This window comes from Podarcis cretensis (assembly GCF_951804945.1).
Source record: "Podarcis cretensis genome assembly, chromosome: 16".
NCBI classification, from domain to species: domain Eukaryota; kingdom Metazoa; phylum Chordata; class Lepidosauria; order Squamata; family Lacertidae; genus Podarcis; species Podarcis cretensis.
In genome coordinates, this window is record NC_137186.1 from 9658714 (window position 1) to 9671805 (window position 13092).

The 13092-nt window shown below is 48.0% G+C and overlaps 1 protein-coding gene across 2 annotated transcripts in view; it reads left to right on the forward strand.

The window, feature by feature from the left end:
• ATP8B2 (ATPase phospholipid transporting 8B2) overlaps positions 1-13092 on the forward strand; it is a 59279-nt gene that overhangs the window by 37751 nt on the left and 8436 nt on the right. For both annotated transcript variants that reach the window (XM_079957929.1, XM_079957928.1), the window contains 8 exons: positions 1808-1923; positions 3002-3166; positions 5437-5548; positions 5915-6020; positions 7169-7313; positions 9054-9237; positions 10024-10247; positions 12517-12600. In XM_079957929.1, coding sequence (XP_079814055.1) covers positions 1808-1923; positions 3002-3166; positions 5437-5548; positions 5915-6020; positions 7169-7313; positions 9054-9237; positions 10024-10247; positions 12517-12600 — 1136 coding nt within the window. The remainder of the gene's footprint in view (positions 1-1807; positions 1924-3001; positions 3167-5436; positions 5549-5914; positions 6021-7168; positions 7314-9053; positions 9238-10023; positions 10248-12516; positions 12601-13092) is intronic.

The window sequence follows — 13092 nt, forward strand, 5'->3', positions numbered from 1 at the left end:
GAAGAGAGTGCCCGTGCCAGTTTAGCGCAGTGCACGGGGTCTCGCCGAGTGGGTGGCTCAGTTTGGGGGCGGCTCATGGGCCAGTTAAGCGCCCCTCATGGGCCACTTCCAGCCCATGGGCCTTCGGTTGCCGACCTCTGGGCTAGTGCCTCTCCATCTTCTTTCAGGCTATCCTACCTCACAAGGCTGGCGTGAGTATAAATCGTAGCAGGAGGCACGGGTTAACTTTATTGCCCACCCTTCTCCAGCAAGTCCGGGTTACCACAATTTGAAATTCAGGATTAAAAACAGTCTACAGCCACAGAGAGAGGGTAGACTCACTGGATAGCTCAATAGGTTAGAGCGTGGTGCTGATAACTCCAGGGTTGCAGGTTTGATCCCCATATGGGACGTATTGCATATTCTTGCATTGCAGGGGGTTGGACTAGATGATCCTTAGGGTCCCTTAGAGCTCTACAGTTCTGTGATTCTGTGACTCAGTTCAGGTATCTACCTTCGGCCAGTCAATCTCATTTGCTCTTTCCCCCCGCTGCAGCTTGCCCTACCTTACAGGTTGGTTGTGAGGATAAAATACAGCAGGGGGAAGAAACTGCATATATTTCTTTCCTTTTCAGAAATTTATTTATTTGTTTTTTTCTGTTTGAAATTTTACAGTCACGCATACAACATAAAAACTAGATTCCAAGGAATCTCTTAGACTTCCATCCTCCCCTTTGTGGGTCTTATTATTAATCATTTCCTCCTGCATCTTTTATGATACTCCAAATCCTTTACCTCTTCCAGTATGTCCAGAATTCAACCTTAAGTTACAAGTGTTACTCCAATCCTCCTAACGATTTTAACTGTTTACAATGGTCTTTAAGATAAGTTATAAAATTCTCCCATTCCTTATTAAAATTTTGGTCTTCCTGATTTCTGACTCTTCCAGTCGTTTTAGCCATTTCATCATAGTCCATTAACTTCTTCTCTGGTTGGGACTTTATCTTCTTTCCATCTCTAGGCCAGTAACATCCATGCAGCCATAGTCGCATACATAAGTAGTCTTTTCTGCTCCTTTGGGATTTTGGCACCTAGAATTCCAAAAAGGAAAGTTTCAGGTTTTTTGTTGTTGTTTAGTTGTTCAGTCATGTCCAACTCTTTGTGACCCCCTGGACCAGAGCACGCCAAGCACTCCTGTCTTCCACTGCCTCCCGCAGTTTGGTCAAACTCATACTGGTAGCTTCGAGAACACTATCCAAACATCTCGTCCTCTGTCGTCCCCATCTCCTTGTGCCCTCCATCTTTCCCAACATCAGGGTCTTTTCCAGGGAGTCTTCACTTCTCATGAGGTGGCCAAAGTACTGGAGCCTCAGCTTCAGGATCTGTCCTTCCAGTGAGCACTCAGGGCTGATTTCCTTAAGAATGGATCGGTTTGATCTTCTTGCAGTCCATGGGACTCTCAAGAGTCTCCTCCAGCACCATAATTCAAAAACATCAGTTGTTCGGCGATCAGCCTTCTTTATGATCCAGCTCTCACTTCCATACATCACTACTGGGAAAACCATAGCTTTAACTATACGGGCCTTTGTCAGCAAGGTGATGTCTCTACTTTTTAAGATGCTGTCTAGGTTTGTCATTGCTTTTCTCCCAAGAAGCAGGTGTCTTTAAACATTTTTTTTTCAACTTGAAACTACATATATTCCACCTCTAGCTCATTGGAGGAAAAACGAGCTAAAACAGCAATAAAGAAATTTCAACCTGCTTGTGCTTAAAATCTGTGGGGTTTTTGTCTCCTCTCCCTTTGCCTCCCCTCCCTGCTCCCCATAAGTACGGAACCACGAGGGCCAGATCCGTCTGTACTGCAAAGGAGCAGACACCATTTTGCTGGAGAGGCTTCACCCGGGACACCAGGAGCTGTATAATGTCACCACTGACCATCTGAATGTAAGTAGTTTTGGGGGGAGCAAGAGAGGGGGGGTGGAAAGCAAGACTGCCGTTCTGTGGGGCTAGTGATGGTTGCCACTTTGGGCGACTTGAATAGAGGCGTTTTAGATGCCAAACTTTTTTCTTTTCTTTTTCTTTTTGGCCTGGGCATTTGGGCCTTAATTTGAAGGGGGATTGGGAGTGTGTGTGTGTGTCCTCTGTTTTTTTGCTCCTGCTTTTAACGGAGTGGGGTGGGGTGTGAGCCATCCTCTTGACCTGTTCTCTGCGGATCAGCATTTTTAGGTTCTTTTTCAAAGGCTGTTCTTACGTTTGGTTTCGTGTTGCTATTCTTGCATTCTAAACCCCTTTCGGATGCTTTCGTGTTAAAAAAAAGTGACAATTAAATAGAATCGTACAGTGGTACCTCTGGTTGCGAATGGGGATCTGTTCCGGAGCCCCATTTGTAACATGAACAGATTGCAACCCGCGTCTGCGTGTGCGCAGGTCGCAATTTGCCGCTTCTGCACATGCGCGTGATGTCATTTTGAGCGCTTGTGCGAGTGGCGAAACCTGAAAGTAACGCTTTCTGGTACTTCCGGGTCGCCGCAGGACGCAACCTGAAAAGATTTAACCTGAAGTAAACGTAACAAGGGGACACAGGTGGCGCCGTGGGTTAAACCACAGAGCCTAGGACTTGCTGATCAGAAGGCTGGCGGTTCGAATCCCCGCGAGGTGAGCTCCCGTTGCTCGGTCCCTGCTCCTGCCAACCTAGCAGTTCGAAAGCACATCAAAGTGCAAGTAGATAAATAGGTACTGCTCTGGTGGGAAGGTAAACGGCGTTTCCGTGTGCTGCTCTGGTCCGCCAGAAGCAGCTTAGTCATGCTGGCCACAAGACCCGGAAGCTGTCTGCGGACAAACGCCGGCTCCCTTGGCCCATAGAGCAAGATGAGCGCCGCAACCCCAGAGTTGGTCACGACTGGACCTAATGGTCAGGGGTACCTTTACTTTTAAACGTAACAAGAGGTATGACTGCACTGTGATTGCAAAAAGTGCTTCCGGCTTCTCCACCTCCTCCTTCTCTTCTCCTCTCCACCTCCAGGAATATGCCGGCGAGGGTCTACGGACGTTGGTGCTTGCCTATCGCGACCTCGAAGAAAGCTACTACGCGGGTTGGGCTGAGCGCCTGAAGCGAGCCAGTTCCGCAGGCGAGGGTCGCGAGGAGAGATTGGCCCGGCTTTACGAGGAAGTAGAGAACGACATGATGGTTGGTGTTTTTCACCTCTGTGTCGCTCGTTCTTGTTCTTTATTTTTCATATAATTTTTTAATTAGTTTTTCGACATATCATTTTTAACAGTAATTAAACATACTTTCATCTCTTACACCATTTTTTTTTACTTCCATCCATCCCATCTGAAAATTTTCCAGTCTATTCACTAAATATACATTTCTTACTTCCACAATTACATTTAACTCATAACTAATATTTCTGTTCTTTCTCTACTTTGCAATGCTTCAAACTTTTCTCCTTACAAAACTTCTTGTAGTCCTACTAGAGTAATTTGTTTACGCTGCTCATTCTTGTTCTTATTGCTTGAGTGGTAATTTTTAAATTATTATTTTTATGTTTATTTATTTACAATTTTTAAATATAAAATCTAGTTGTTCATGTATTACATAAATTGCAACTGTATTGTGTTGGGCCAGGGGATGTTAAAATCTAAAAGCTGTTTGTTTGGGGGGAAATAATGAATTTTTATTTTAAACAATTCAGAAAGATACAAAAAAGACAAAAGGAAAAAAAACCTAAAGAAAATATAAATAAAATTACATACGTAGTCCCACCCTTGGCTCCCCTCCACCACTGCCTGATATCTCTTCTCAATTATATTAAATCTTAACATTGCATTCCTTATCTTAACTTTCTTTCATATCTCAAGTCAAACATCGCTCTTCTTATACACTCTACAGTTTTAGTCTATACATATCAACGTATTGTTTTGTAAACAGTGTTTACCTAGATATTCTTCAAAGCATTTCCATTGTAGTTTTACCTTTTGATTTGACTTTAACCTGCTTTTATTTTTGCCAATTGTATACAGTGGTACCTTGGTTTGGATTACAACCATTTTGGATTACAACCACATCAAACCCGGAAGTGTGTGTCCCTTTTTTTGGATTACAACCCATTTATTTTTTTTACAACCCATTTTTTGGGGGAGGCCCCATTGGCAAAAGCTCGCCTTGGGTTACAACCTGTTTTGATTTACAACCGGACCTCTGGAACGGATTATGCTTGTAAACCAAGGTACCACAGTATTTTATTTTACATATCCACTCCTCTTTGGAGGGATTTTTTTCGTTAAAATCTAAAAGCCATTTTATAAACAAACATGTTTTAGAGAAGCATTATCCCTATTGCATCTTCAACAGTCTGATACCTTAGATAACCCTTTTTTAAACAAACAAACAAAAAAGGGATTTTTAAAATTCGTGTTGGTTTTTCCATTGGATGCCAAAATAAACCTAGACAGCATCTTAAAAAGCAGAGACATCACCTTGCCAACAAAGGTCCAGATACTTAAAGCCACGGTTTTCCCAGTAGTGATGTATGGAAGTGAGAGCTGGACCATAAAGAAGGCTGATCGCCAAAGAATGGATGCTTTTGAATTCTGGTGCTAGAGGAGACTCTTGAGAGTCCCATGGACTGCAAGAAGATCCAACCGATCCATTCTGAAGGAAACCAGCCCTGAGTGCTCACTGGAAGGACAGATCCTGAAGCTGAGGCTCCAAGACTTTGGCCACCTCATGAGCAGAGAAGACTCCCTGGAAAAGACCGTGATGTTGGGAAAGATGGAGGGCGCAAGGAGAAGGGGACGACAGAGGACGAGATGGTTGGACAGTGTTCTCCAAGCTACTAGCATGAGTTTGACCAAACTGCGGGAGGCAGTGGAAGACAGGAGTGCCTGGTGTGCTCTGGTCCAGGGGGTCACCAAGAGTCGGACACTACTAAACGACTAAACAACAACAAATAGGAGCAGTGGGTGGCTTCTTATTTACAACAACCAGGCCTGGGGGGTCGGACACAACTAAACGACTAAACAACAACAATATGCCGAAATAACCCTTTGGGAGGCTTGACCCTGAAAACCCACCTACAAATAATTCATATCAGGGGGTAGCCTGATAGGAATAGCCCTCCGGATTCCCATCAGCCTCTGACAGTTTTGCCTAGTGGGCGGGGATGATGGGAGCCGGGAGTCCAGCAATATATCTGGAAGGAACCGCATCGACTGCTTTAAATAAATAAGTGCCCTTTTTTTATCGGGAGCTTCCAAAGGAGCCCCTCGTTTTAAGCTCCTGATCTTTCCTTCGCCGCTGCGTGTGTTCCTGCCATTCGTGGGAGGTCGCAGATGCCGACAGGTGGCTGCGGTTTGCGAGGAGCTTCCTCACGGGCCAAATTTGGACCCGCGAGTCAGAGGTCTCCCATTTTGTGGCGTCAGGTAACTTTGCCTTTTGTTTCTGTCTCCCTCCAGCTGCTGGGGGCCACCGCCATCGAAGATAAGCTGCAGCAGGGCGTCCCGGAGACCATTGCCCTCCTCACGCTGGCAAACATCAAAATCTGGGTGTTGACAGGAGACAAGCAAGGTGAGGCGGTTTTGCAGCCCGACCCAGGAATGTCCTCACAACTCTTTATTACGGCACAGCCTGCTAAATCCACTTTCACACTGTACATTCAAAGTGCTGCAATACCATTGTAAACTGTCATGGCTTCCCCCAAAGGATTCTGGGAGCTGCCATTTTGTGAAGGCTGCTGACGGTTGTTAGGAGACCCCCCCCTGCCTATTTCCCTCACAGAGCTGCAGTCCCAGAGTGGTTTAACCATTGGTCCCCCTTTCCCGGGACTCTGGCTCTGCCGTTCAAGATAGGTTCTCGGGGCCCCGTTTTGAAAATTTTGACTCCTGGAGGGCTTGGGTTTTGATTCGGGCCTGTCCTCTCTCTCTCCTCCCTCAGAGACGGCTGTGAACATCGGCTACTCCTGCAAGATGCTGACGGACGAGATGACTGAGGTCTTCATCATCACGGGGCACACGGTTTTGGAGGTGCGGCAGGAGTTGCGGTGAGTGGAGGCCCGCGGGCGTGGCCCACTTAGTGGTGGCCCCTCCATTAGGGAGCTTTCTCTGCTTTTCCATTTCTCTGGCACCAAACATTGAGCGCAAGCAGAAAGTGCTGCTCTGTTGGCTAGTCAAGGTGCGTTTCCTGCTACTGGTGTTGTTCCAACAGTGGTGATCTCTTGGGGCCACATTCGTGAAATGGACAGGTCTAAAGACAGCAGTGGGTGGAGGAAAAACCAAAAATGGTCAGGGGCAACCCTTCTATCTCTCTCTCTCTCTCTCTCTCTCTCTCTCTCTCTCTCTCTCTTAGAAGACTTCTGAAGGCAGCCCTCTTTAGGGAAGCTTTTAATGTTTAACAGACTACTGTACAGTGGTACCTCGGGTTAAGTACTTAATTCGTTCCGGAGGTCCGTACTTAACCTGAAACTGTTCTTAACCTGAAGCACCACTTTAGCTAATGGGGCCTCCTGCTGCCGCCGCGCCGCCAGAGCACGATTTCTGTTCTCATCCTGAAGCAAAGTTCTTAACCTGAAGTACTATTTCTGGGTTAGCGGAGTCTGTAACCTGAAGTGTATGTAACCCGAGAGACCACTGTATTTTAATGCTTTGTTGGAAGTCGCCCAGAGTGGCTGGAGAAACCCAGCCAGATGGGCGGGGTATAAATAATAAATTCTATTCTATTCTATTCTATTCTATTCTATTCTATTCTATTCTATTCTATTCTATTCTATTCTCTCTCTCTCTCTCTCTCTCATTTCCACACTTTTCTCTGCTACTCCTCCTCTCCTTTTCTTTCTTTCTTTCTTTCTTTCTTTCTTTCTTTCTTTCTTTCTCTCTTTCTCTCTTTCTCTCTTTCTCTCTTTCTCTCTTTCTCTCTTTCTCTCTTTCTTTCTTCCCTCTCTCTCTCTCTCTCTCTCATCTCTGTGCTACCCGTTGCCCCTTTCCAAGCCACACAAACGGAAAGGTCACATTCAAAAAATTAAGCCCAATGAACAACAGCAACAAAACACACCCACCCACAGGAAGGGCTTGCTGTAGTTCCCTCTGACCTGCCGAATCTGCCCTTAGAGGGTTTGGAAAGAAGGCAGGTGAGTCCTTGGCTGCTTCTCAAATCCTTTCCCCCGCCCGCTTTCCTCCCCACCTTCTCCGGCAGGAAGGCTCGAGAGAAATTGGTGGACTCTTCCCGGTCCGTGGGCAATGGGTTCACCTACCAGGAGAAGCTCTCTGCCTCGAAGCTGACGTCCGTGCTGGAGGCTGTGGCTGGGGAGTACGCCCTGGTGATCAATGGGCACAGCCTGGTAAGTGGGCACCTTGGGGGGGGGGGGTACCTAGGCCGCTTTCACACCATACATTTAAAGCACTTTAGGTAAAGGGACCCCTGACCATTAGGTCCAGTCATGACCGACTCTGGGGTTGCGGCACTCATCTTGCTTTACTGGCCGAGGGAGCCGGCGTCCAGCTTCTGGGTCATGTGGCCAGCATGACTAAGCCGCTTCTGGTGAACCAGAGCAGCGCATGGAAACACCGTTTACCTTCCCGCTGGAGTGGTACCTATTTATCTACTTGCACTTTGACGTGCTTTTATACTGCTAGGTTGGGAGGAGCAGGGACTGAGCAACGGGAGCTCACCCCGTTGTGGGGATTTGAACCGCCGACCTTCTGATCGGCAAGTCCTAGGCTCTGTGGTTTAACCCACAGCGCCACCAGTGTCCCAAAGCACTTTAATACCTCTTTAAACATAGAATCCTTGGAGCTGCAGTTTAAGGGCCCAGAGAGTCCTTGGGAGACAATATTGGCCCTCGCAGCTACAGTTACACATTCTACACATTCTTTTTGTGGGAGGCAGATTGCTGGTTTGTTTTTGTTTTATTATTCATTTTGTGTTCTCATTTTGTGTGTGTGTGATTAAATTTTCTGCTTTAAAATTCAGAATATTCATTTAACCAACCGTAAAATATCGGTGACTTCCCTTCTTCTCCTTCCATGGTTTATTTTGCCTAACGTAAATCCCTGCATATTTTAAATAAATCAAGCCATTATTACATCCGTCAAAAGTTATTTACACTGTTGAATATATCTTAATGCTTAGTTTTGTGTTTTCATGTTGTGAACCACCCTGTGATCTTTGGATGAAGGGCTGTATATAATAATAATAATAATAATAATAATAATAATAATAATAATTTCCTGGAGTGGCTATTTGCTTCTTTGTCTGGACGATAAATATGTGGGATTGAGGCCGGCTGGATAGCATCCTGCTCTCCCAGGTGCCCATGGGAAGCCTGCATGATGGATTTGACCGCAGCAGCAGCTGCGATCCCCAGGACCTGGTATTCAGAGGCATAATGTCTCTGGCAGTGGAGGTAGAACATAGCCATTGTGCCTTCTCCTCCGTGTATTTGCCCAATCCTCTTAAAGTCATCCAAGTTGGCATCCATCACTGCCCCTGTGGCGGTGAGTTCCACAGTTTAACTCTAAAATCCTTTAAGCTGCCCTGGACCTTCCAGCACTTGGCTCGGCTGCTTGTAAGTTATAAGAAGAAGAAGAGGAGTTTGGATTTGATATCCCGCCTTTTACTCCCTTTAAGGAGTCTCAAAGCGGCTAACATTCTCCTTTCCCTTCCTCCCCCACAAAAAAACACTCTGTGAGGTGAGTGGGGCTGAGAGACTTCAAAGAAGTGTGACTGGCCCAAGGTCACCCAGCAGCTGCATGTGGAGGAGCGGAGACGCGAACCCAGTTCCCCAGATTACGAGACTACCGCTCTTAACCACTACACCACACTGGAGTAACGAGAGAGGGAAGGGGGAAAAACTATTCTCTATCCTCCATGTCATATTTTCATTTTATAAGCTTCCATCCTGTCACCTCTTAAACACATACGACTTGCTCCCACCCCAAAGGAATCATGGGAACTGTAGTCCCCCCCCCCGGAGCTACCATTCCCATCACCTTTTTATCTGCAGGGAATCTGCCCAGGGTCTAATCCAGTTATTTAGCTGGTCGCACTGAGCATCCCTCACTCTCCTCTCTCCCTGTAGGCACATGCCCTGGAGGCCGACATGGAGCTGGAGTTCCTGGAGACGGCCTGCGCCTGCAAAGCCGTCATCTGCTGCCGCGTCACCCCCTTGCAGAAGGCCCAGGTGGTGGAGCTGGTGAAAAAGTACAAGAAGGCCGTCACGCTGGCCATCGGCGACGGGGCCAACGACGTTAGCATGATCAAGAGTGAGTCCCGAGGCGGCGCTTGCGTGAGCTTTCGTCTTTTTAGTTCTGCGGATGCGTTTTTTTAAAAAATGCCACAGCACAAAAGGAAAACGCGTTGGGAGGGAGGAGGAAATAAGCAGACTTCTGTGACGAAGGCCTTTGCAGGGTGGGAAAGTTCCAGAGAGAGGCAGAGCCAATTGGCTGCCCTGATGGATTGAGGCACCTGCTTCCCTGCTCTGGCCCTGCCTATAATTAAAATGTGGCTTCTTGGAAGGAAATGTGGTCCTCTATATGGGAAAAAGAGGGACGCGGGTGGCGCTGTGGGTTAAACCACAGAGCCTAGGACTTGCCGATCAGAAGGTCGGCGGTTCAAATCCCCGCGACGGGGTGAGCTCCCGTTGCTCGGTCCCTGTTCCTGCCAACCTAGCAGTTCAAAAGCACGTCAAAGTGCAAGTAGATAAATAGGTACCGCTGTGGCGGGAAGGTAAACGGCGTTTCCGTGCGCTGCTCTGGTTCGCCAGAAGCGGCTTAGTCATGCTGGCCACATGACCCGGAAGCCGTATGCCGGCTCCCTCAGCCAATAAAGTGAGATGAGCGCCGCAACCCCAGAGTCGGCCACGACTGCACCTAATGGTCAGGGGTCCCTTTACCTATATGGGGAAAAGGCTCCTCTCTCCTGTTTTAGAAACAGAGGGAACCACGTGTGCTTTGTCCTTCCTAAGATGGAAGGTGGGGGATCTGAGCTTGGGATGCCCTAGTAGCCTGACGTCCCCTTACCCCTCTTTCTGTTTCCTGCGTTCCCGCCAGCCGCTCATATCGGTGTTGGAATCAGCGGCCAGGAGGGCATCCAGGCAGTGCTGGCCTCGGACTACTCCTTCTCGCAGTTCAAGTTCCTGCAGCGCCTCCTGCTGGTCCACGGGCGCTGGTCCTACCTGCGCATGTGCAAATTCCTTTGCTATTTCTTCTACAAGAACTTTGCCTTCACCATGGTGCACTTCTGGTTCGGCTTCTTCTGCGGCTTCTCTGCCCAGGTGACTCGGCTGGCGAATCGGAGGGGTAGGTGGGGCGGGGGTCCGCAATGGCGGCTTCCTCCAGGCTCATGCTTCGTCCTGCTTCCTGGTTGAGTGAGCGTAGCCTATCAGGGTCACGGAAAGCAGGGGATGGTGTCACGAAAGCTATCCAGCCCAGTTAATTTGGTTACCTGATTGTCATAGCCCAGGGGTGGCCAACTCTCAAGAGACTGCAATCTACTTTCAGATTTAAAAGCTGGCAGTGATCTGGGGAGCGTCTCCACCCCTATCGTTCTTCCCGGACATTGAGGTCCAGCGCCGAGGGCCTTCTGGCGGTTCCCTCACTGCGAGAAGCAAAGCTACAGGGAACCAGGCAGAGGGCCTTCTCGGTAGTGGCACCCACCCTGTGGAATGCCTTCCCATCAGATGTCAAAGAGAAGAACAACTACCAGACTTTTAGAAGACATCTGAAGGCAGCCCTGTTTAGGGAAGCTTTTAATGTTTAACAGACCACTGTATTTTAATACTTTGTTGGAAGCCTCCCAGAGTGGCTGGGGAAACCCAGCCAGATGGGCAGGGTATAAATAATAAATTATTATTATTATTATTAGGGACACAGGTGGCGCTGTGGGTTAAACCACAGAGCATAGGACTTGCCGATCAGAAGGTCGGCGGTTCGAATCCCCGCGACGGGGTGAGCTTCCGTTTCTCGGTCCCTGTTCCTGCCAACCTAGCAGTTCAAAAGCATGTCAAAGTGCAAGTAGATAAATAGGTACCGCTCTGGTGGGAAGGTAAACGGCGTTTCCGTGCGCTGCTCTGGTTCGCCAGAAGCGGCTTAGTCATGCTGGCCACATGACCCAGAAGCTGTACGCCGGTTCCCTCAGCCAGTAAAGCGAGATGAGCGCCGCAACCCCAGAGTCGGCCACGACTGGACCTAATGGTCAGGGGTCCCTTTACATTATTGTTGTTGTTGTTGTTGTTGTTGTTGTTGTTGTTGTTATTAATTTACCCCCGTTTTGGGGGAGAAGGAAAGCTCTGGGGTTTTTTTGGGTGAAAGCAGCAGCACAGAGAAAGCTTTGCCTTCCCTTCCAGAGATCAAACAACAATGGAGGGCGGGGCAAAGGGGTGGTGCAGGAGTCAGTTTTAGCGACACTAAGGAAAGGGAGCCAGAGATCAACCGTGATCTACCAAAACCTTGCAGGTATCGACCAGTAGATCACGATCGACCTGTTGGACATTCCTGCCATAGCCAAATGAATTAAGCTAGGGTTGTTGTGGAGATTAAACGAGGGGGGGGGACACCACTCATCCTACCCTGAGCTCCTCGGAGGAAAAAGGTGGGGTGTAGACTGAGTAAGTCGCTAAATGCATCGCTGAAGGCAGCAATTTCACCCCGAGAGAAAGGAGAGTTGTCGTGGATTAGCCACACCGGTGATCCCAGTCTATCACAGATCACTCAGTGAAGAGGATCATGCCACCCTGCTAAGTAGCCAGTCTTCTTTGGTGATGACAATCATTATAATTTACTATCTGCCCTTCACTGTAAGGTCGCAGGGCATTTTACAACAACTGAAACACAAACAGTTAAACAACTTGCAATCAGGGTAAATAATAACAACAATAACAACAGTAATAATAGTAATAATAGCAATAATAGCAATAAAGCAGTGCATCTTCAGAATTCTCCAAAAGCTGGGTAATAAAGTTGTCTTCTGTGGAGAGGAAGGCCCACAGCTTAGGGGCTGCCACAGAGAAGGCCCTCCTCTGCCACCCCTCAACCATCTAAGGCAGGGGTCAGCAAACTTTTTCAGCAGGGGGCCAGTCCACTGTCCCTTAGACCTTGTGGGGGGCTGGACTATATTTTGAAAAAAAATATGAACGAATTCCCATGCCCCACAAATAACCCAGAGATGCATTTTAAATAAAAGGACACATTCTATTCATGTAAAAACACGCTGATTCCTGGACCGTCCGCGGGCCGGATTTAGAAGGAGATTGGGCCGTATCTGGCCCCCAGGCCTTAGTTTGAGTACCCATGATCTAAGAGCAATGAAATAACTAGGAGGGCCTGGTTTTTAGCTGTTTGGGTCCCAAGTTGATTAGAGACTTGATGTTGTTGAGGGCTGATGAAGTTGGAGGTTTGAAAGCTACTGTAAAACGTTTTGGAAATGCAGCAAACCCAGCTGAGTGACTGGGTTCTGTTTTACACCAACGGGCCTGCAGGGGGAGCAAAGACTCCTTTTGTTCTCCTCTCCCTGGTCTCTTAATTTCTCCCTCTCTCTTTTCAAAGACTGTCTACGATCAATATTTCATCACGCTGTACAACATTGTCTACACCTCGCTGCCAGTGCTCGCCATGGGTGTCTTTGACCAGGTCAGTCATGTTAATTCTGCAGTGTGATATAGCAGTTAGAGGGCAGCAGATTGGCAAAGGCTGCTGTGAGCCAGATGGACCAGTGGCAGGGGCGGCGAACCCAGGGCTCTCTCAGATGTGGGCTCCACAGGTTTTCCCAACCCGTCATGTCCCAACCAATCAGGGGTCCTAGAATTGTAGAGTTGGAAGGGACCGGGCGGATCATCTTCTTGTCCAACATAATCTTTTGCCCATTGTGGGGCTCAGACCCACAACCCTGACATTAAAAGTCTCATGCTCTCCCTACTGAACTATCAAATTCAAATGTAATTACAGGGGGGTAAAGTGGTGCTGAGCCCCAATGGTCAGGGACGCTGCAAGTCCAGCAAGGGCCACAGGGCTAAATCAGTGGGTTAGATCCTTAGCTTGGGTCAGTGGTTCCCAAACTGTTCAAGCGACTGCCCCCTGTGCTCCCTACCCTATAAAAAGCATTACAGTGGTACCTCAGGTTAA